The sequence below is a fragment of the Coturnix japonica genome, chromosome 4 (assembly GCF_054131305.1).
Source record: "Coturnix japonica strain WE chromosome 4, WE-NBRP24, whole genome shotgun sequence".
In the NCBI taxonomy this organism is placed as follows: domain Eukaryota; kingdom Metazoa; phylum Chordata; class Aves; order Galliformes; family Phasianidae; genus Coturnix; species Coturnix japonica.
In genome coordinates, this window is record NC_140666.1 from 24,579,175 (window position 1) to 24,602,301 (window position 23,127).

Below are 23,127 nucleotides of genomic sequence, written 5' to 3' on the forward strand. Positions count from 1 at the left end.
TGGAGCATTTTGCCTCTGGATTTTTTATTTTTTCCCCCATTATTCTGCTTACCATATCTGTGTTTACCATCAGTGTAGTTACTCATTTCTGCAGACATGCTTCTCAGGCTTGGAGTTTCTAACCCACTTGCTCTGGGCTGGTTTGTATGATCTCTGCTGCTGCTTTTACATAACTGGGTGTGTGCATGGAGCTGGTGATGAAGTAAAACAACAACGCTCCTGTGGTTTGGCAGAAAATAGCTTCTTACATTATTATTCTTGACTTCCTTGGCAAAAACAATAGGAAGCATTAGCAGGTAGAAGGTTGTTGCCTTGCCACAGAAGCATGTCCTTGTGTATGGCTGCTGCAAGGACAAAACCACCAACTGCACCCACCCCCGGCTCTGGCCCATGTTTGCTGTCCCAGTTTGGAGGATAGCCTTGCACCAGTCAGGCTTTTCACCAGTGTTAACTGCTGACATTCTTAAACCAAATTCTTTGTTTAAAAACAACAATAACAGCAAAAATCTTCAAACCTGGTAGGGGAAAATTCAGAGTCCCAGAGTTACAGGGGTTGGAAGGGACCCCAAGAGATCGTCAAGTCCAACCTCCCTACTAAAGCAGATTCCTTACCATAGGTTGCAACAGGTAAAAGAACTCAGCATTAATCTGTCTTCATTTCTTAATTTGTTAAAGCCACTGTGAAACTGCAGGGCCAGAGTTATGCAGAGCGCTTTGGAAAATGATGTCCAGTGTGGATGGATCAGCAAAAAGGAAATGACAAACAAAAGTGATGCAAGCCAGTGAGCATGTCCACGCTTAACAAAACTGAGCTGGAAATACATTTCTAATTTAACTGGGTCAACCACGTGTGCGAGCCAAGTCTTTAAAAATAACGATTTGGAACTTTGTTTATTTCCAGTCCTTTTCCGGTGATGTCATTTGTTTTATTTCTTCCAAGTGGATGTAAAATGCTAACAGTGACAGGAGGTTGCTCACCTTGTACTCATCAGGCAGATAAGTGGCAAATAAGAAGCGGTGCTGGTGAGCCATTTCCTGCCTGATTTCAGAACCCCTTCCCTGCTGGTGTTTGGGTTTCTTTAGTGCTTCTGTTATGGTATATAGTTATTTTCTTGTGCAAACAGATGTCAAAAATACATATGTTCTATAATCTCCAGTGGTGCAAACATGATAGCACTTTCATAGTGTTACTGCTAAGACTAAAGGTGAGAAGCCTGCAAGCACCGATGATACATTTTTACATTAAAGGAAATCCTGAAGTTCATACTTTTCTGGGAGGGAGAGGGAGATGGGGAAGAAACTGTAAAGCTAACAAAATGCAGTTGCTTGGAAGTTTGTCCTTCCTCACCCTGTTCACCCCTAACCTCAGCAGTCCAGTTCCTTTGCTGAGTCCTTCATAGTCTGTGCTAGCCCATGGGCACAGCCTGGCTCTGCTGTGGTCTTCCTGTGTGCCTGGCACAGGTTGGGGTGGACTTGCAGGGAGCTGTGCTGCCATGCTGCAGCCTTCCTCTTCGGAGGGTGGGAGGCTCATCTGCAGTTCTCACAGAGCATATCAGATTTTGCTCATTTTTGTGGCTTCTGTCTGTCAGTTGGGGTTGAAATGTGTTGATGGGTTGAAGCACGGGTGGATGCGAGAGCAGCACAGTCCTTTAAGCCTAGTTTTCTCAGGAGAGCAAGAAACTTGGCTAAGTGTCTGGCTTTGATACCGGAGGAAAGCTTGCAGATCTCTTGTTATTCCATATCCCTCTCTGCCCCCAAAGGTTCAGAAACTAGAAGGCAATAGAAAACATTCAGGAAGTAGATTTGCTCACACGTTGTTTTTGTATGCTCTTCGATTTATTTTCTTGAAAGACATTTTTGTTGTTCATGGAGACTTAGCATTTGTGATATTTAAATACGTGCATTGGCACTGCTGTGGATTTTAGCTGGCCCTGCACAGTTTTTCTTCTGGTCTTACTACCAAATGTATCCTAAGGAGTGACGAGCTGTTGGTGGTGCATTTTTGCTTCTGGGTGTGGATGACAGAACACATAAGGAAGCTGCAAAAGGAAATTGTTTTTAAACTGGTGGAAGGTTAAACTTTCCAAGTCGAGTCTAATGTGAATACAATCAGAGGAAGGTGTCTGGGCAGGAGTGCCACTTTTGGAAGTTTGTATTGTGCACATAAACCAGGTTACAGACACACTGCTACTGATAGAGGCATTTCTCCTCCCAGCTGCCTGCATTCACTGGATGCCTTGTGGGATGTTTAGGTTGTTTTGCTGTTCTGTTTTGTTGTGGTTTTTTTTTCTTTCTTGACAGCTGCTTTGTGATGGGCTGCAGCTGTCTGGACGGCCTATTGCCATTAGAATCTGCAAACGAGTAGGTATTGTTCAGAGCTAAGCAAATGAGATTAATTTCCAGTGGGCAGTAGCTTTGGGTTGTGAAACTGGGAGCAAAGTGGGATTCACTTAAAGAAATTTGGCTTCTATAGTGTAAATCCAGATGCAACGAATCCAGCAGTGAATACTCTTTTGGCTTCAGTGGAGGCTGTAGCACACATGGAAGTGCAGACCCTGGGCTGGGGCTGTGCAGCATGAGGAGGGGCCCTGCCTGCTGGGACCAACAGCTGTGCATCCAGGGCTTCCTCTGCCCTGAGCACTGCTGGCAGATTCTACGCACAGGGCAAGGCTCAGATCACATCTCAGGGAGCTGGTAAAGCTCTCCTGCAGTTGGCACAGGAAATTCTTTATCCCTTTTGCAGCCAGTTCTTCCTACGCTTAGCTGCTGCTTTCTTTTTCTTTTGTTTTTCTTTTGTACGTACTGGTAATTACCAGTCTGCGATGCTTAACGCTCTGTGGTTCTTTGGCTATAATATGTTTAGCTATTTTTGTGAAGTTACTCCGCTGGGTTGGTTCTGTGTTTGCTTTTTATATTTCTTTTTTCTCCACTCGGGAGTTCACTGTTCGTTTCTCTGTCTGCCACAACTGACTTCAATCCCTACAGAAGATTGGAAGATGCAGCATTGGAAAGTAGCAGCTCTTAGCTGGTGTTTGAAACATGCATCCTTTCCCTGGGCAGATCTTAGTCCTTCTGAGCTCAACAGTGGTTCTTCATGAAGTATTCTGCTTTCAGGATTCACCTTAGGTAAAGGGAACTGTAGGTCATGATTTGTCCTACTGGAGGAAAGGCTCAGACTACAAGAGCCCTGTGTGACTATACAGAACATGAAATTCAACTGAGTTACTGTTATTGTTCACAAGAGTGCTGAAGGACTTTTTAATCAGAATTGTTAAAAATTCAGTCACGTAGTAACTGAGATCTTAGTGTACATGCAAAGTTAAAGCCTTGCTTATTAGCATGTGTTCGGGAAGTCTGTGTTATGGGGTTAAAACATGAATCTCATGCACAAGGTTTGTAATTGCTTTGCACAGCTTGACCTTCAGAGCTTTGTAGTTGTGGTGAGCCAAAAGTCCCACCTTTGGATGCCTGCTCCAAAACCTGGCTGCCTATCAGCCGACCTGCAGCCCTGCCACGATCTCCTCTGCAGGATTGGGCCAGTGAGATGCCTCCAACCGCCCATGACTTCATGTTGCAGGGATGTGCAGCATGGAGGTTTTCTTTAGCGTCCCACAGTTCTGTAACGGATGGATGTGAGTCACTGGGGTGGAGAGATCTGTACCTCTCCCTGCAGTCAACTGCTTAGCAGGCCTGTCAGCAAAGTGAGATCCAGTTTATTTATTTTTTTTAATTTTTTTTTATTTCCCTCAATGTTTTCATTTTCCTGAGCCTACAGATTTTTGGCGTAGTGGTCCTGCTGGGTGCTGCAGGTGTTGAGAGGGACTGGCTCCTGCCCAGAGCTTCATGGGCACAAGGCTGCACAAGGCATTCCTGTCTCCAGCCACAGGGCTTCTGGGGCTGGAATGGTGGTGGGCTTCAGTAGGTGTCAGGAGATGTGACAATTGGTTCAATCCAGAGTGAATGGCAAGGCTACTGGAATAACTATTTGTGTAAATATTGATATTTAGACACAGGGTTTTTGTCCCAGGAAATAAAGTGTGAGGAAAAGAGGAGAAGAGGACAGGCAGCTTTTCATGTCTCCCCTCCCAGACTCCTCTACTAGAGGTAAAGGTGCCAAAGGTGACAGTGGATGTTCTGCTGCCCCTTGGTTTCAAGTAAGTCACAGATAAGTCTTCTGTTGTCATGTTATGGCTAGCATGGTATTTTCTCAGGTTGGTGTTTCTTAGTGTGTATCTTGACCTTGCTAATCGCAACACAGATGACCTCTTTGAGGGCAGATTTCAAAATCCCTAGAGATAAATCTCTAGTCCAATCTTACACAAGAATGGAGTAGCCTTCAGTGGTTCATGTTTTGCTCCAGGACAGTAATCTGATCAAGTGAGTAACATACCAATACTGCAGAAATGTAGGTGCTCAAATACGTGTTTGCACAAGGGCTTGAATTCAATCCTTTGTTTCGTTTTGTTTTCCCACTGCTCTGCAGTCAAACACAGACAAACATTAGGCAAAGCAAACAATCTGCATTTCCACTTGTACAATGGGAGGAAATAGGAACGGCAGGAGTTTAAAATTAAAAACAAAACAAAACAAAACAAAAAAACTGGACAAAAAAGCTGCATCTGGTGGTTCTTGGGATTTGTTGCTCATGAGAACTGTTGTACAGACATTTGCTGCAGGGGTGAAAGAATGTCCTTGTCCTCCAGTGATGAAGGCTGTAGTATCTGGTGCCATAGAAATGACCCGTGTCCATGCCTCTCCTCTAGCCAGTGGGCTTGAGTACAATTTTAAGTGAATGATAAATGTGATGTGTTCTGATTTCATCTGTGGCTAATGGGTTGCTATTTTAGTTCAAGGGAAGTCTTACACCACTGCCAGCTTAGTTGCCTTCTACAGTGAAATGGGTTCCTTGGATTATTATTATTTTTTAAACTATATTTAAAAACAAATAAACAAAAAAGCTATAAAATATCATTTATTTATTTTTTGTTTCGGTGAGCGCAAAATACTTCTCTAGGAAGATCTGAAGCCAGCACTGGCTCCAAGCAGTGCCTTCTGTTGAGCAGTCTGAGAGCAGGTCTCATGCCCTGGGCATTCTCCTGGCTGAGCTGCACAGGAGGCTGCCCTGGTGTTGTCAGCAGGCAGGGCTGGTGTCAGCAGACTGGCAACAGCAGGCATTGCTCATCTCATCTGAATCGCTGAGTCTAAGTGGAGAAGCCCTTTGTAGGTGGAAAGGGAAACAGAAGGATCATGACTTCATTGAGGTCATGTGGAATAGAACACGGGGTTTCCTGAATCCCTTTGTGGAGCATTGTTTGCTTGCTATGTAGTCTCCTGAAGGCTTTCCTTGCCTGACCAGGATGGAAAGGGTGGAGAGGAGAGGGGCAAGAGGGTGGGGTCCCATGCTGGCGCAGACAGCTGAGCTGGCAGCACACCAGCAACCGCAGAGCCTTGCGCTGGCTCACCCAAGAGTGGCTCAGACTTCAAAGTTTATATGTGGGTTTTGAACGGGAAATCTGCTCGCTGAATTCACTTTCAGGAAGAGCCTGCAGCTGAACAGCTGGGCCGTCACCCTGCTCTGCAAGGGTGGCTGGCAGCTGGCTTTAGAGATCATCCCATAGCAAGGTCCTCTAGCTCCAACAGCCAGGCTGCCTTTCAAGTACAAACCTGAAAGACACAGAGGCCATCCTAATGGTTCAAGTTGTGATATATGGCTTATATGCAAGCAGGCAGTTTTGTGAAGGGTCACTCTGGAGTCCCACAGCTTTCTGCCCATGTTCTGACCGACAGCATAAGTGTGCTATGCATGTGTGATGGCAGAGGTGACCCTGTCACTGGGAGCAGGCCCCTCTAGTCTCCAGCGATAAGTGGCCGAATCCAAGGCCTGAGGAATTCGTTTGGATTAAAAGGAAAAGGTATTGTACGTAATTGAGTGTGTTTTCATGTAAATACACTTAATGCATGTTAAATTCCCTTACTGGCTAATAACTTGACTGCTAATGCTGATATTCTTGTTTCATCCAAATAGCAAAATGTATGTCTTGGCCCTCGGTAGAGTATATAAATAAATGGTGCCTATATTGATCTGAACTAAGATGATAAATGCATATTCAATGGGAGAAACACCCAGTGATCTATCCCATTCACCGTAGCTCTCCCCGCAGAGATAACACACAGTTGGAGCACGTCAGAAACAGATCTTTGGCACAGTGCATTGCCTGCAAATGTGGCTGCAATGACTAGCGTTCAGATTTGAGAAAATTGAGTGCTGGCCCTGGATTTGCAGAGTGTTGCTGTAGTAACTAACTGGCACTTGCAGCAGATTTTACACGGAAGTATTTTCTGGGTGAGAAGAGGAATTTAGTTGGACTCAAAGCTAATGGGAGAATTTCTTCCAGCTTGGATACCTCACCAAAATGTAGTCAGGAACTTCAGCGTCAGAGTCCTTGAGTTTCAGAATTGCTCAAGTCTGAACTCTGTATGCAATGGATGGCATTTACTGCTCTAATCCTGGGTGAGGATGTGGGTGACTTGCAGATAGCCATTGAATATGTTGGCTGCGGTCACGAGAGTTGAATTCCCTTTGGTGATCTGCAGAGAATGAGCACTGCACATTGCATATTGCCATGTTCGGTTGGGTAGGAGTTAAAGCAGACAGACGCTGCTGGGAGCTTTACACAGAAAAAAAATCAAAACACCACCTTTCTAAAAACAATTCAAACACATTCAACCTTGTGGCTTCAGCAGAAGCAGCAGTGTGCAAGAGTTCCCATGAACCTTGCCTAACCTCTGAGATTTATTGATAACTGAAAAGATAAAGGACCAGGCCCTGAAACCCTTACTTAGGCACTAGTGTTGGTGCATTAGCAAGAACCCCAGGGCTGAGCTCAGGATGTTTACCACTTATAGAGATTTCAAGGAAAATGTACTTGAAACAGTTCAAAAAAAGAACGAAAACAAAAACCCAACGTAAAGGAGAGAAACCTGGGGTTTTCACTCTGACTGTCAGAACCGTTGTGGTTTGAGCATTAAAGCAAGCGCAGCGTGCGGCCTGTTGCCCTGCTCAGTCAGTCTGCCTGGCATTAATGGCACTTTGCATGAACGCCTGTACTTGTGCTCTGCCATTTTGGGTGGCGGTGGCAAGCTGAGCCTTTTCCTTTGGTAGATCTTAAAGGAGATTTGATTTGTGCATGTTGAGATGATGCCAGAGATAAATGGAAATGATGCTATACGCTATGTAATTCTGCCACATTGTACAGAGGCGTTACAGACATCTCTCATTCTACAGTAACAGTGAATCTGCTTTTTTATTGTTATTATTTTATTTTTAGGAAATTGTATTGTAATCGAAATTAAATGTGCCAAAATAGTAGTAAAATGATCTCAACATTGATATATATATCTATAGATAAGCATTTATCTGTGCTTTCCGAGATACACTTTTTTTTCCCTAGTCTCAAAAGACTTTTAAATTAATTCCTCTTAGATAATTTTCATTAGACTTAGATAACCTTTTTGTGAGGGTAACCCTTCAGCCCTCAGTGTGACTGCACACTGGCTTCTGGATGGAGGAAGATGAGGTTCTACAGCTTAATGCAACCAAGAAACGTGGAAGCTCTTTTAGGAAGGTGTGACAGCAGTTATTGGAATTAACTTGTAGCAAGTTGAGAATTGGATTGAGCCAGCAAGAATGTGCCTTTGTTGCTCCTTTGCTCTTAGCACTTCTTTTGTCTTCTTGAGAAAGGTTTGGATTCTACTATGCATCAACCCTCACTGTGTTTTGTTCTAGGGCAACAAAGGGGTCCAGAGAATGTAAGGGTGGGAAGTGCACATGGTTACCTTACCGTAGTGTGCTGCTTTACCTGGCCAGGGAGTGTTTATTGCAGATGAGCCTGTGCACGTGAAAGGTTGCATGTGGGCCAGTGGGTTTGGCACACTGGGAAGGAAACTTTGCAAAGTGCGAGGCAGACGTTGCTTTGAGACAAGGCTCTGCAAGGGCTGAGCTCCTCTCATCCAACAGAAATCCTCACACTCTGCTTTCTGAGAAAAAGCTTTGTAGTCCCAGGGTGTTCCTGGAGATGGAGAGCACTTGCAAATGCACAAAGTCTCAGCAGGGTTCAGTTGTCTGTAAAAGAAAACATGACTGTAACACATTGCTTGAAAACGAGGCATCACTTTTCTTTGGTGCAAAATCGCTTAGTCGTTGGAATAATACTTGTGTGCAATTGTGTACAGACAGGACCTGAGTTGTAAAGTTACATCAACTTAGCTTTTAATTTTGCAGGTGTAAGTTGGACCAGCAAATCATTTTGTCTGCAAAATGCAGCATTCATATCTGATTTCCTATGGCTCACTTACTTAGCTGATGTCAGTTGGCTATTTCAATACACAGCTTTTCAGGCACCACTATTTAAAGAACAGAATTGGAGTCTTGCAGCTTCAGACCCATTTCTGAATGCTAATGGAAGGGAGGAATTAGGATGCATAGCCAATCCGCTGTCCATGCAAATCTTTTGATACCATCCTTCAGTGTGAGATTAGTGTTGGTTATCAGGAGAAAGCACTATTCTTTGCACGTATGGAGTAACTTGTTCTTACCTAGCCAAGAAACCGTGCAATTTGCCACAAGATTCCTGATTGCATTTCTAATATACATTCTTGTGAACCATAGACTGTCAGTCTTTGTATTGAGTTTGCTCTTTTAATAACTTTATTCCTTCCCTTTCCTCACCATCTTCAAAAAACTTTTTGTTTTAAGAAGCCAGAAAATACATACAGTTTTAGTGGTTGCACCTCGTCCATGAAAGTCAGATGGAGACCCATAGACTAATTCGACATGCTCCAACAGCCCCATTAAATGCATCACTAGCTACTGTGTACATAGTTTACATACATGTTTTGCTTACAGTATTTTGTTATTTTAACAGGGCCGCCATGTTAAGACTGGGCAGCTGGCTGCAATCAAAGTGATGAATGTTACTGAGGTGAGTAGAGAACCAAAAATCAAAAAGCAATTATCAAGGTGTAAGGAAAGATAAAGAATCACATCATGTGAATGTGAACAGCTTATGAAAGACAATCTGGTGGGATAAGTTATGGTAGCTCAGCAGTGGTTTGTTTTTTGAAGTTCTGAGTGGTGCTAATGCAACTAGAATTTCAATTGTACCTGTCCAGTGGGGACAAAGCAATAAGGGATGCATTTCTATGTTTTTGTGCTCTAAAATAATGACAAGAACTCTCTTCCTGCTTATTTCTGGTTGATTATCTGTTTCCCAGGACAGCATATAAAAGATTTCCTATAGCTGTGCAATACCCCTACAGTGTTTTATCACATCCTCTACCTTCACATGCCAGCCATTCCTCAGTGTAGATGCCATGACAGCAAGCAAGAACATGTTAGAAATGCAATTGTAGCACTTCTTTATTGTTATTTGACAGATGAGGGAAGCAGACAGCTTAATTGGCACTGTCCCTGCTCGCATTTATAAACTGTGTCAGTGCTGGAACAAGGTGTCAAAAAAATTAGCTTGAGTATTGATCTTTGTTTCTGAGCACAGCTAGTAGTGAAGCACTTTAACTTCTTGAAATGTTATGCTCCTTTGCCCCAGAAGGACTGGGATGAGCCTGCATCTTCTCCTCAAAGTGTGCTGGAAGTTTGTGTTCCATGGGGTACATCTGTTAGCATGGATGAACAGCTCCCCATTCTGGCTCCTTGCTCTGGCAGTGTGGACGCGGTGCACAAAACTCCAAGATGAATTTGTTCTTCTTGGGATGCTGAGGAAGGGTCATAGCCTAAGATAAGAAATAGATCCTCTGGGCCAAGTCTGCCGGTGGTACAACTATGTGGAGCATTTTGAACAAGCACGAGCAAGCTCTGTCAGTGTTTCTATGTCTTCTGCTTGTCTTGGAAGACAACAGAGAAAGATATAGTCTGTGTGAGCATTGTCACCTAGAGCAGGTCCAGGCCAGATGTCTCTGCTGACAGGGTGGGAATTCAGCCCTGAGCAGTGAGTGGTCTGAACTGAATGCTGGTTAGTTGGACTTGATGCTGCTGTAGCACTTTTATGAGGAACGTCTAAGGGCTGGTTTGGCTATGACTACCACCTTGTAAAAACAAATGTGTGGCTGGACAAAGGATTCTACAGGGTAGATCCTGTGTGGGACTCAGAAGTTAGCCAGAGCTTCTGTGTGGATGGCTTTCATGCCTTGCTGGGTCAGCCAGCATTGCTTGAAGGCTAGCCACAGATGTCACTTGTGGGCTGTCATGTTAACACCAGTGATAGTCCCTTCCTTGATGAAACAATTGAAGCAAAAACTTCAGGAAGGGAACCTTGGGAAGATTTCCTTTGCTATACATAACAGTCTCCTTTGTATGTAAGCAACATAGTGCAGCATCCAGTAATGCCTTCTTGCATGGACACAAAATTTAGATGGAATAAAGCCTTGGAAAGCTTCAGGAATTCACATTGCATGATTCTGGGGACAAAACGCGGCTGCTCAGGTTTGATTTACTACTTCTCTGTGAGTTGGAAAGTCAGCACCTCCCAGGGGAATCTGTCCCATTGCTAGAGGGGCTGAGCAGCAATAATAGCTTGTGCTGTTTTCACATTGAGTCACTTAACACGAAAGCAGTTGTGACAGTTTAAGAGCTTAATAGTGAGTGTGCTGATAAACCGTGGCTATTCTGGATTACTGATTGCCTTCTGAGCTGGCCTGTCTGGTCAGAGACCATGCTTCTGGTCCCCCGTACTGCACAGTGGCTGAAGCTGGTGCCTGCTCTGCTGCTGCAGAAGGTTGGAGCATGGGTGCAGCGTGACTGAGGCTGGTGCTGAATGAGTGCAGAGCACCTCTGAACCTCACTTCTCTGCCTGTAAAATAGTGAAAGCCTTTTGCTGCGTCATAGTTTGTGGGCGCTGAAGCCTCTCATGGCAATACTGAGTCTGAACTGTAATGTGGAAATCCTTTCAACCTGCAGAAATCCAGTGTGATAAATTCAGAGCCTGCCAAGTACTCAGTGTTTCTCATGTTTGTTAGTCTGCTTGGGTTGAAATTATTTTCTGTTCCTTTGGGCTTGAAAAGCTGGCTCGAGGCATTAAAAAAAGTCTTTAAAATATTGAAATCCTTGTCTTCAGTGTCCTGCATGTAAATCGCACTTTGCAGGGTGTTTGGTTTCTGGGAAATGGAAGCTGTCAGAGTAAACCTGCTTGAGTGAGTTGGGAGGCTTCGAGCCCCTCTGGTCATTTTCATCTTTGGGTAGTGACACAGCCTGTTTTGTGCTTCTTGGGGAGCAAAATTTAATGTGACAGAAAACAGATAGTTGTTTAAAGAAACCTGGATAAACGAAGTATTTTTGCCTTCACCCCTGTCCAAGAAATAAAAGTGAAGATCTTGTGTAGGGTGGTGACAGTTTGATCAGCAGCCCACAACACTGCTCAGTAATTGGTCATTGTTATCTGACATGGGAGAGAACAGTGTTGAACAAGGATAGCAGTCATATCAGGAGTCTGAGGCACTTTTATGCCTCTTCCACGTTCTGTGGTAGATTTTTCTCCCCCAGCATCCTGTTTTCACTAGAAAATCCAACCCAAGGTATCTTCCAGCTAATGTTTCATCATAACTGAGATGTCTCAGCCAAATGCTTCATCAAATCTACTTTGTTGTTTTTTTTTCATTTGTTTTTTCTGGTCATAAATTATTTGGTCAGAAAACCACTGCCCAGCTTCAGCTGCGATTATTCAGCTCTGAGATCTGAGGCTTACCAAGAGCTGAGCAAATCTGCCCTTTGCTGCTTCGAGTTGTAGCCCCGGGCTGCTTTCTGAAGAGCAGCAGCAGGATGCTGTGGTCACTGTGGGATCTTATGGACATTTGTCAGGAAGTGCTGCAGTGTCACGTTTTCTGGGGGAAGTTGGGGGATGAGAGCCCTTGAAATTGTTGAAGTGGAGCTGATGGCAGTGTGCTTTCCTGGGTCTGCGCAGGCTTCCTGCTTGCCGGCTGTGCCAAGTAAACAGAGGGCACATGGAAAGGTGGGATCCTTGCTGATCCTTGCTGCTTGTCTCTTGGGCTGTCAGTGCAGCTGGTTAAGAGGCTTTTCTGCAGCAGGCCATTCCCTGTCATTGCTTTCAGGCTTTCCTGATAGTGAAATAACATGTAAAGAGAAACCTGTCATTAGTACCCCCATTATTGAGGGATCTTTTGATGGAGTACGTACCTGCTGCTGATTTTTGTTTCTGTCTGAGGTCAGAGGCATGTGCTTTCTTGTTCTTTGCTTCTTAATGCCATTGCCTTTGATTGTGGTCATGTCATCTTTGTGCTTGCAGTCATCTGCACCCAGAACTGCATTGGTTTGTGAAAGCAAGCGTCTTTTTGCACCTGCACATCTGTGAGCTTGTTTCTTCTCTTAAGCAGTGTGATTCATGAGCAGGTTCCAGACCCCTGGGAGATATGTCTTATGACAGCACTAACAGACAGGGTGGTGGAAAGTGGAATCCTGAACACCTTTGTGCACTAAAAAGCTGATGGGTGCCTTTGTTTCCAGTTGCTCTGTGCTCAACTGCCTATTTCCATCTTTCACATGCACAATTTGGAGTCTCAGAGGGAGCAGAGCATTGCTTCCCATCCAGAAGGCAAGAGCACAAGTTCCCTTTTATCTGACCCTGGCTACACACAGATTGAAATACGGCCTTGCTTACAGTGGGTTTCCTGCATGCTGTCTGGGAGGCAGCTCTGATTTCTCTTGGTCACTCCAGATGCTACTCCAGCCTTGTCCTTACCCTTTCTAAGTTATATGACACCCAGGGTCCTATTAAGCCAAAGATTAAAGGTTTTCCTTTGTCCTTAATTGCAAACAAAAGACAAATGAAGCACCTGGTATAGTAAGTGTGCCTCGAGAGTCTTTGTTCAGCAGAGAGACACTTCTGAAACCAGAAATTGCTGTTTTTGCTTTGAGTTATTTCACATTTCCCTTTTCCTAAAACTTAAGAAAGTTAGGCTTTGGTTTGGCAGCACATCTCCTGTGTATTGAAGCTATTAGGGAAGTTCTTGGCTACTCCTGCTGGGAATGCTTTTTTCAGGTCAGATTTAATAAGATGTTTGAAAGAATTTGGTTTCAGCCTGCCAGGCTTCTGTGTTTTGGTACAGGTTGAAGGGACAGTGCAGCCAGTTTTGTAAGCGGTCTGTTGTGATGGCTAAAAGAAAGTTTCAGTGGCAAAGTGACTGGAAAACAGTGAGAAAGTGCAGAAGAATGTCCTGTGGGTCTGAACTATTCTTGCTGCTTCCTTTTCTTCCCTTCAGCTAGTAAGTGCTGACTGGAATGTTTTGCAGCAAGGTAAATTAATTTTCAGCTTGGTCTTACTCCTTTCAAGTGATGCATGGATACCTCACAGTGCTATGCGTTTCCTATTAAAGCAAATGAGACAGCAAAATCTACAGACATTTCACAGAGCATTGTGCACTGTTTCTCTCAGGGACTGCAAAACAAACAGGCTGCTCTGAGAAGACCTCTCGAAAAAAGACCTCACTGAAAAATGACGTTTCCTTATAGAGTTGTTGTTAAAACTATTCCCATTAGCACCCCACAGCTTTGGCTGGACTGGCCAGAGGAGAATGCCTGTCTGCGGAGGCTGAGCAAAGGCAGTGGAGTAACGGAGCTGGCACAAAACAGTGTCTGGAATAAAGTGGCTGGGCCTAAGTTCCATTCACAAGCTCTTGGCCAATGTCTTGATGTGGGGCACCCTGTGTGTGAGGGGGTGGGGGACTGCTGGAAAGGGGGCAAGCCCTGGCCCTGCTGTAGCTCCAGAGGCCAACATGTGGCTGTGCGCCTGCCCTGTTGTAGTTTCCTCTTAGCTTGGCCCTTGGTGGCAGTGGGAAGATGAATTGGCTGATGTGTGCACTCAAGTACTTTCTGAGTATTTACGTAATGGTGTGTTAGGAATATTTTTATTTGTTTAAGTCCAGTTCATTTCTCCAAGACTAAATTACTGCATACAGGAGCTGCAAATGGGAGTTATTGATCCTGTCTAGCCCCATGAGGAGGCAATATGATTTTGTTTCAACCACATGGGGGTATTTTTGGTTCTTTAGCTCAGTCCTAGCCCAAAGGATCAGAATGATTCCATCCTCAATTTATGAGCCTGTCCTTGAACTGCAGTCTCAGACTGACAGGACAGTTCTGGTTGGAGGGACCTCAGGTCTCCAGCCCAAAGTCCTGCCAGAAGCATGGTGTGTTGCTCAGGGTTTCTTCCAGTTGGGTCCCAAATGTTGCCCAAGAGGGAGGGTGCACAGGCTTGATGACCTCTCAGCATTTCCAGAACCTTCTGTTTTCTTCTGACACAGAATGAGGAGGAGGAAATCAAGCTGGAGATAAATATGCTAAAAAAATATTCCCATCACCGGAATATTGCTACATATTATGGTGCATTTGTAAAGAAGAGTCCTGCAGGTCAAGATGATCAGCTCTGGGTAAGTGCTTTGTGTTGTGTTCATTGGATGTCCAGCTCCTTTCTTTAGAGCTCCGATGTACTTGTTTCAGACCTTGTCTTGGTGGAATGTTGAAGTCACTGAAAAGAAACATCCCTCTTCCTTTACACATAGCTTAACAACAGTTAGAAGGGGCAACAAGAGATTGAGTCCAACCCCTTGCTAAAGCAGGTTCCTTACAGTAAGTCGCACAAGTGGACATTGGGGCGGGTCTTCACTATCTCCATAGGAGACTCCACCATCTCTCTGGGCAGCCCATTCCAGTCATCCTTACCGTAAAGAAATTCTCCCACATTTGTATGGAATTTCCTATGTTCAAGTTCTAGGCCACTGCTCCTTGTCCTTTCACTACACAGAACAGAGACGAGCCTGGCCTCATCCATTTGCTTCCCACCTCATTTAAGAGGATGAGCATAACGTATAATGCTTGTGACTTAGGCTGTAGATCGGATTTGTTGTTAGAACTTTCTCTTCCCAAGTTAAATGTTTCCGTCTTTTTTTTTTTAACAGTGATGAAATAGAGCTTGTCTTTTCCTCTCCCCTCCTTTTCCTTGTCACTTTCTACACTCTTTTCCAGTTGAAAAATAAAAAAGCAAACAGAAAAAAACAAAAAATCCCCCCTTTGTTAGTGCTATTTTTGTTCTTGGTTGTTTTTCTTCTGATTTATGTTTCTATTAGAAAGAAAATGTTTACCCTTGACCTGTAATAGGAGAGGTGCACTCCTGAGTTCTTGTTTCTATATATTTACTCAGTAATGTGCATTGCTCGGGAAAAGAGATTTTACATGATTTGGCACCCAGGAGGGTGGCACATAGTTCACTTTGCCGTGATAGTGGTGCAGCAGACATTGCTCTTGATATCTCTGCTGGTGCTGTGGTAAAGATGCATTGCTTTTGTCTTCCTGCAGCTGGTGATGGAGTACTGTGGTGCTGGCTCCGTCACTGATCTGGTGAAGAAGACAAAAGGGAACTGTTTTAAGGAAGACTGGATTGCATACATCTGCAGAGAGGTTCTCAGGGTGAGTTGTGGACCAGAACCTTGTTGCTCATTTGGAACAAAAAATCCTTTCCTGGCCCTTGGTCCTTAATGTAAAGCAATAATAAGCACTAGTATTTCAAGATTTTGATCCATGGGGTTTGTGCGCTATGGTCCTTGAGTTCAGAAGAGCCCAAATGTCCATCAGCCTGCATGATGGCTACTTAATATCTCGTAGTACTCCAATTAATCCCATTTTCTGTATGAAGAGCACATCGATTATTGTCTTCTGTGACAAATACCGTCCTCTTCCGTATCTTATGATATTACTACTGCTCATTGCTTTGACTATTCTTGATGTGTAAGGTCAATCTAATTATAAGTCCTTTACCTGCACACATTGGGGGACCTTTTTTCTGCACTACTAGAAGCAATGTTAGGTAAACAGCATCTTAAAATGGTAAAGGTGGCCCTGTTGCAGCAATATTCACCAAGATAATTCTTGCAACTATATTTCATTCTGTGTATGCTTTGGGATTATTTTTTTTTAATTATTTTTTGTATGTGTGTTCCTGGAAAGTAGAGAGAATAAAACAGTTCTAAAGTGTAATCCAGTGCACTGGCCTGGAAAAAAGACACCAAAACAACATTGAAACCCATAGTTGTAAATTCCAAACCCATTACAGAATTACTAATCTATCTTCCATGTAGTGAAGTTTTACTTCTTTTCTAAATAATAGGATAGCTGCATATTCGTGGATCTAGAATTCAAATAGTGTGCCAAAGTAATGCTTGAATGGGGGTAAATGCTCCTGGAGCTGTTGTTGATAAGTATATTCAGTGGAGAGCGTCAGCCGTCCCACCTGGATTTGGCATTAGACTGCATATTGTAACAACTACAGCTGCAGACTGTGGGGAGAACTCTTAGCTGCAAAATAAATAAATAAATAAATAAATAATCATAGTGGCCTGTTTAAGTTCTTGTGGTTGTGTGGCTGTGATATCTCTATTAAAACAATTGGTATTAAAACCTGTGGTTTATGCTCTTGCAGCAGAAAGCAAGAAACATCTTCATTTTAAAACAGAGAATAATTCATTGTATCTGGGCTGAAAACGTTGCCTTCTGGAAAATTTAGGAGTTGGGTGGAAACTGCATTTGAAGTCACTAATACTGTATTACAGAAGCTAAGCATTTTCAGCAAAGTCTATTGGTAAAATATTGGTAAAAATACTGGTACCTCATTTTATTCACACTGTACTTTAGAGATGCTACGCTACAGTCATGCCTTCTGGTTCTTGTCTTCTCTCCTTGCCAAAAGTGGGGACTTGATGTTACTGATCACATGTAAAGGACTTTCCCTATGAAGTCTGGGAAGGTAAAAAAGGGCAACAAAAGGTCACGATAATGAGAATAAGGGAAGTCTTGGTTTTGTTTTGCTTTATTTTTAGGGCTTGGCACATCTTCATGCTCATCATGTCATCCATCGAGATATTAAAGGACAGAATGTTCTTCTCACAGAAAATGCAGAAGTAAAACTGGGTATGTTTCTTTAAATGTGTGCTACAGACCTGTTTGTTTAAAATTTCTGTCTTACCTTGGAAAGAACTTTCAGGAACCCAAGGCGTATCAAATAGTGTTAATGCTTGCGTTTGCAAAATGTCTGTGAGCTAGAAAAAGGTGAGAATGTGATATATTCTGCAACAGTGTCACTCACAGCCTGTGGGAAATACAGCTACTTCTGCACAGTCACATAGATAACCTACATAGTCAGCCAAATCACCACCAGGTCTTCAGAGCAGGCTCCCAGTGTACAAAGGTTTCCAAAAACCAAAACCAAACCAAGAGTAAGTTAAACTAATCCATTTTTCTAAGGGGAACAGGCTTAGAGATGATCATAAATCTGAAGATAGGTGAAACTGCTCTTCAGTGGTAGCCCTCATGCATGAATAGATGTTACTAATACTCATCTCTCAAGAATGGTAGCCTGTTTACTCATTTCCTTTTCTAGCTGTGACGTGTCAACTGTTAACAACTTCCAGCTTCCTAAGATTAAACTCAAGTACATATCTCTCTTGAGGAGGATGTCTTTGATGTTTTTGGAAGATATCACAGAGGGTGCATAGCAATGATTTAAAGGAGCAATCTTGAGGAGAGCCCTTTTCTTATTTGGGATGATTCTTTATTTCCCATCTCTTTTCTTCATTTGAAGGAAATCACTATAGAGCTGGAGAAGAAGGACAGATGTAGCCTATCAGTATGGGGTAGGATGCTTCACTGGAACAAGCCAAAATAAGGACTTCTTAAAAAATTAATTAATAAAAAAAAGTATTGCCAGAGGGATTTAACTTGGTTGTGGTGTGGTTTGGTTTGGTTTTCCTAATTGTTCTTTGTGAACTGCACTAGATGCTGTGTCCAGTAGATCCAATTAGTGCATCTTAGAGGTTTGCTAAAAGAAAATATAATTATATAATGGTTAGTTTTACGGACTCTTCTTCATTTCTGAACAATACCGTGTTGCTATATGGTCCTGATGAAAGTAACATCCTTTCAGCACAGAGAGCAGTGCACAGTTCTCTCATTATAATGAGAATAAGATCAGAATAAACCAGTGTATTCTTCAGCCTGTTGTAAGAGGGTCTTTGAATGCAGGGAAGGAGTTATTTGAAATAACTGAAAACAAAGTGATATATAATCAAATAGACATATAAGACACATCTAAACATGCTTCATACATAGGTACTGTTTTTCCTTTCTAGTACTATTTAAAGATCTCAGGTCCTACTCAGGCTTGCATTTAGATTAAACTTCAGTTTTTCCACTTAATTTCAGTTACTGGACAAGGTATACTATGAGAACTTGTATCAGGTTTGATACACATTCAAGCCCAAAGGTTTGGTATCCAAAAAGTATGAAAGTAGTTAAGCAAGTGCTCTGCCAGATAAATACAACCCTTTAGTAATTTCTTTACCCTTGCTTGACTTTTCAGTGGATTTTGGTGTAAGCGCCCAACTGGATAGAACTATTGGGAGAAGAAACACATTTATTGGAACACCATATTGGATGGCACCTGAAGTCATTGCTTGTGAGGAGAACCCAGATTCTACCTATGATTACCGAGTAAGTGTTGCAACTTAGTCTCAGATAGCAAAACAGATGAGTTGTTGCTGAAATTTTTCTCGAGTACTGCACACGAAAAGTTCAAACTTCCTTTCTTTTAAACCACAATAATGTTATAACTGTGCAAATAGAAGTATTTGTAGTATGTGGGTGGTGACTCTTTTTAAGACTGGAGCGTTTCGCTATGAGTGTGGTTTTTTTGTGTTGTTTATATCTGCAATATGCATTCATTAATCTGTGCAACAGAACACTGATATGTATGTGTGTATATATATGGAGGTTACAAATAAGGATGGAAAGGGAAAAAAAAGAGGTAAATTTGGAAGGAATGCTTGACAAACAATGTAATGCTAATACGACAAGGTGTCGCTCTCTTCTGTAAAAGAGCTATTTTACTCTGTACTTAGTTGTAAATCCTGACTTAGTTGGTATTAATTACCGTAACTCATCGCTCATTTATTAACATGCACCTGCAAGTGGTTTTCCATCCCAGAATGATTTCTGGTCATTCATGCGATAGCTGAGGGGTGAAGGCACCTCTGGAGGTTGTCCACTGAAACTCTTACTGAAGCAGAGTCAGCCAGAGCAGGCTGTCCACTTGTGGCTTATGTCCACTCAGGTTTTGAATATATTCAACGTCAGAGATTCCACAGCACCTCCAGGCAAACTGTGCCTGTATTTACAACTGTCACAGTAAATAAGACTTACGTTTGAACAGAGTTTCCTATATTTCAGTTTGTACCTATTGCCTCTTCTCCTTTCCCTGTGACTGGTTTGGTCTTCTTTATTCTTTTCCCATGAGGAATTTGTGCCAAGATCCCCTGAATGGTCCAGGCTTTCTCAGCCTGGAGCCTCCCAGCTCAAGGCCCCTCTCTGCTTTACACATGCAGTCCAGATTTGGTCACAGCCATCCTGATGTGACTTCACCAGTGCTAAGGAAGTGGGAATTGTTTCCTCTCCAGACCCAGTAGCAGTACCCATCCTAATGCTGTTGATTACTCACCACCAATTTCTCAACAGAAACGACTGAGTGAATACAGAGGACTTATCTGTTCTTGTTGTATTCACTAATTAAGTGATTCCTGTCATCATTTTTGCTCCTATGCAAGCATATAATAATTTCTTCATTGAAAGAAGAATTTATCTTTTGAGATGACCAGCGTGCTCTGCATTTTGGTTGCCATCAACAGCTCTTACGTATACTTTTTCTTGTTCTTCTTCTTTAATATACCACTGCTGTTCTGAAGAGACTTATGACTCTTTGTCCTCTGAATTACTTCCAGTAGTGTTGTCATTCATTTGCCTACACTTAGGCTTCATGTTGTTTTCCAGGGATGGCTTCCTGAGCAGCCCTTCCCCTGGTCACTCTCTTGATCCTGGTGTTCTCGTGGCTGCTACTTGGCTACTCTAACTGTGGCTTCAGAAATTTGACTAGAAGAGCCTGTTATTACCTCTGTTTTCTCCTGTTTCAGGAGCTATGATTCTCCCTCACTGAGATCTGCGCTGCACTGGCAGTGTGGAGTCGTGTTGTGAGTGGCAGTCATGACCAAGGAATGTTCTTGGATGTTATTTTATTTTTCATACCATGTAAACCTCGTACTGAAACCTCAGAAAACGAATCTTGTCTTCATTTTCTGAAACCACTTGATTTTCTTTTTGGAAGATATAAGTGTTAGGAACGTGCATACCTACTTCTTGAGGTTTCCTTGCCTTCAGTAACAAACAGCCACACAAACGATGCTGTGACTCAGAAGGTATATTTTCTACAGAGATTTATGACTGATATGATGGAGAGAGTAGCAGGAAGCCATTCTGTAATGTCTGTAACTTCTTGTTTTGTTAAAAAGTGGCAAAACTTTGAAAAAATCAGTGAAAAAATATATGCATGTGTACCTATTTTACACATCAGTCTTTCAAATGCAGCTACCGTTTTCCACTTCAGCTGTTTGCATCTCACACCTTGAAACAAGAAACCACAGTACTTTGCAGCCTGGTTCTTTTTCCCATTATCCCCAGAGCCTGCAATACTACCTCTAGAAGGCTTTTTAATTTTCTGTCATGTATTTCATAGCAAGTCAGGGTCCCCTTAGTTATATTCTCAGATGTCTCTACAAACTGTAACACAGACAGGTTTCCAGCTTGCATGAAGCAGCTCAGAGCAGCTGAATTGAGAAGGTTCTGTTAGTAAAGTCAAGTTTAAGCAGAGTTCTGGGCTGGATATGAGCTGCTAATCTTTGTAGATTTGTCTTCTGTTGCAGCCTTTTAAAATATAATTTTAGATAAACCCTGTAGGTTGGTTTGATCACATGCCTTTCATCTAACTACTTTTGGACACCAAAATACTGTACATGATTAATCAAGCAGAAGCCCGTGACAGTTTTTTTGCAGTCACTGGTTGTGTTCCCAATTGACCTTTTGTGATCAAAATCTGGCCTTTAGCATTCAGATAAGCTGATAATGGAAACTCCAGTCTGAATTTCCTTCCGTGTGCACAAAAATATGTGACTGGAGACTTTGTGGGCAGAAATTCAGATTGCAATTTAAGCTTTGTCAGTGCAGAAACTCAGCAATGACTGCGGTGATAGAAGCATTAAGACAAAGATTTTTTTGGCCTGGAACAGAGCACAGGACACTGTTTATAGAATCATAGAATCACCAAGGCTGGAGAAGACCTTTGAGATCATCCAGTGTTGTGCCTCATAGCAATAGCTTAAAGATGTAAGCTGTGTAGTTAAATGGTGTCTGCTGTACTCCAACTCTTTTGCGTTTTATGAATGCAGAAAGCTTACATTTTAGAGCTGTCTGCTTAAATGATGAATCAGCTATTCACAACTGCATGGGGAATGGGAAGCTTCTGGCTGCTAGCACATTTCTTTCCTAAAAGCTCAGGAGGGAAAGGGAAGGAGCAGAATGTATGTTGCTCTCGCACAAAAATAACTTGATCCAAGAGAATTCTAGGGGAACAAAGGAAAACTAAAAAAAAGCTTGAGTGTTTTAAGTTGAAACATGCATGTTTCTTTTCCTGCAGAGTGACCTCTGGTCCTTGGGAATCACTGCTATTGAAATGGCTGAAGGAGCTCCTCGTAAGTGGTTTGGTTCAGGGAGGGGGCTCTACGCTCTGTGAACATGTTCTGTATTAAAATATCTCATGCTTGACTAATGCGCAGATGTACAATGATCTGGTTATGGCTGGATCCTTAGAAATAATCTCTGAATTTTTCTCATTTCAGCTCTCTTGTGTCCCCTCCCCACACCTAAGTTCACAATTCCCCTCCTTGATTTCACTCCCAATTTCTTACTAACTTTAGGTAGATATTGTCCCATATAGTTGCTTCAGTCCATGATGCCAAGCAGCAGGAGTGTGCTAGGAGACCCTTGCTGTCCCCTCACTACTCTGGTTAGTGTCTCACAGCCACTGGGCAGAAATCAGTGACTGCAGGGTGGTCATATACACACACTCATATATTTTTTTGTTTCTGCAGAACACTGCTTCCACCCCTGCACCCACAGAACAGCTGTGTTGTGAGGGTGTACGCGGTCACTGCCGAGAGCACAGGAGATGAAATAAATTATACCCTGGCCTGAGCTCAAGAGCACGTAGGCTGTGCTTAAGAAACACTTTTTGGCTGTTTTCCTGTCCAGCTTGGTTTTTAGCAGTGCTCTGGATCCAGCTGGAGTTGAGGAGCACTTTCAGAATCACTGCTTCAGCCTAACTTCGTACTGAGACGTGGGCCTGTGCAGTTTTCTTAGAATTTTTAGCTTCACATGCTGATTCCTCATTCCATTTGTAATTGATGTTATCACTATTTTTGGCAGGGGAATGCAATAGATTGTATTCTGTTGCGTTGTGTTGTGGGTTGGTTTTTTTCTTCTTGTTTTACATGAGGTTATAGAACCCATATCCAGAAACCAGACTTCTTTGAGCTGCTATCCCCACTATATCACAGGCTGTTGAAAACATAGAGGAGAAAGGCCAAAAGTCAACTCAGATGTGAGAAATGATGGCAGGTAGCTACAGGCAAGAAAGAAATAGAAGGCAGTAAAGGCATAACCAGGCCATAGTGTTGGTTTTTACTATTTCTGCAATGCTGCAAATCTATTTCTATTAAGAGAGTCACTTCTGAACACCCACATATCATGAGAAATCAGCCTCCATATAGATCCTACTAGTTGTCATTCAGTAGCTCTGTTTTGTGAAGGAAGACTTCTGACCCTCAATATTTCTTTGTGACAGACAGAGACTTGTTTGTAATTCCACATAAAATGTCTCAGGTATATGAGATATTATGGTATTTACTTTCTGTCAGAGTTCTTTGTATTTTTACATTTCTGTAACGGTAACACTAAGCAGAAGTACAGTGGGCTGGAAAGAAAACAGTGTCTGAATGCATTGGTAGGATCTGTTGCAAATTGTCTAATAATGGTGCTCCTGCTCCCAAAACATAGAATAGATGAAATATGTGCTAAGCCAATATGCTCTGCTCCACTGACACAGTTCATGAGCTCTCCAATTTGCATCACATTTCTTCATCCTACATTTTCTTTTATGCCATGAATGATAC

General features: G+C 42.7%; 1 protein-coding gene across 3 annotated transcripts in view; it reads left to right on the top strand.

The window, feature by feature from the left end:
• The window catches only part of NRK (Nik related kinase), an 80,043-nt gene that overhangs the window by 13,404 nt on the left and 43,512 nt on the right, over window positions 1-23,127 (top strand). For all 3 annotated transcript variants that reach the window (XM_015860734.3, XM_015860736.3, XM_015860735.3), the window contains exons 3-8: window positions 8,925-8,981; window positions 14,329-14,454; window positions 15,380-15,490; window positions 16,897-16,987; window positions 18,435-18,565; window positions 21,594-21,648. In XM_015860734.3, coding sequence (XP_015716220.2) covers window positions 8,925-8,981; window positions 14,329-14,454; window positions 15,380-15,490; window positions 16,897-16,987; window positions 18,435-18,565; window positions 21,594-21,648 — 571 coding nt within the window. The remainder of the gene's footprint in view (window positions 1-8,924; window positions 8,982-14,328; window positions 14,455-15,379; window positions 15,491-16,896; window positions 16,988-18,434; window positions 18,566-21,593; window positions 21,649-23,127) is intronic.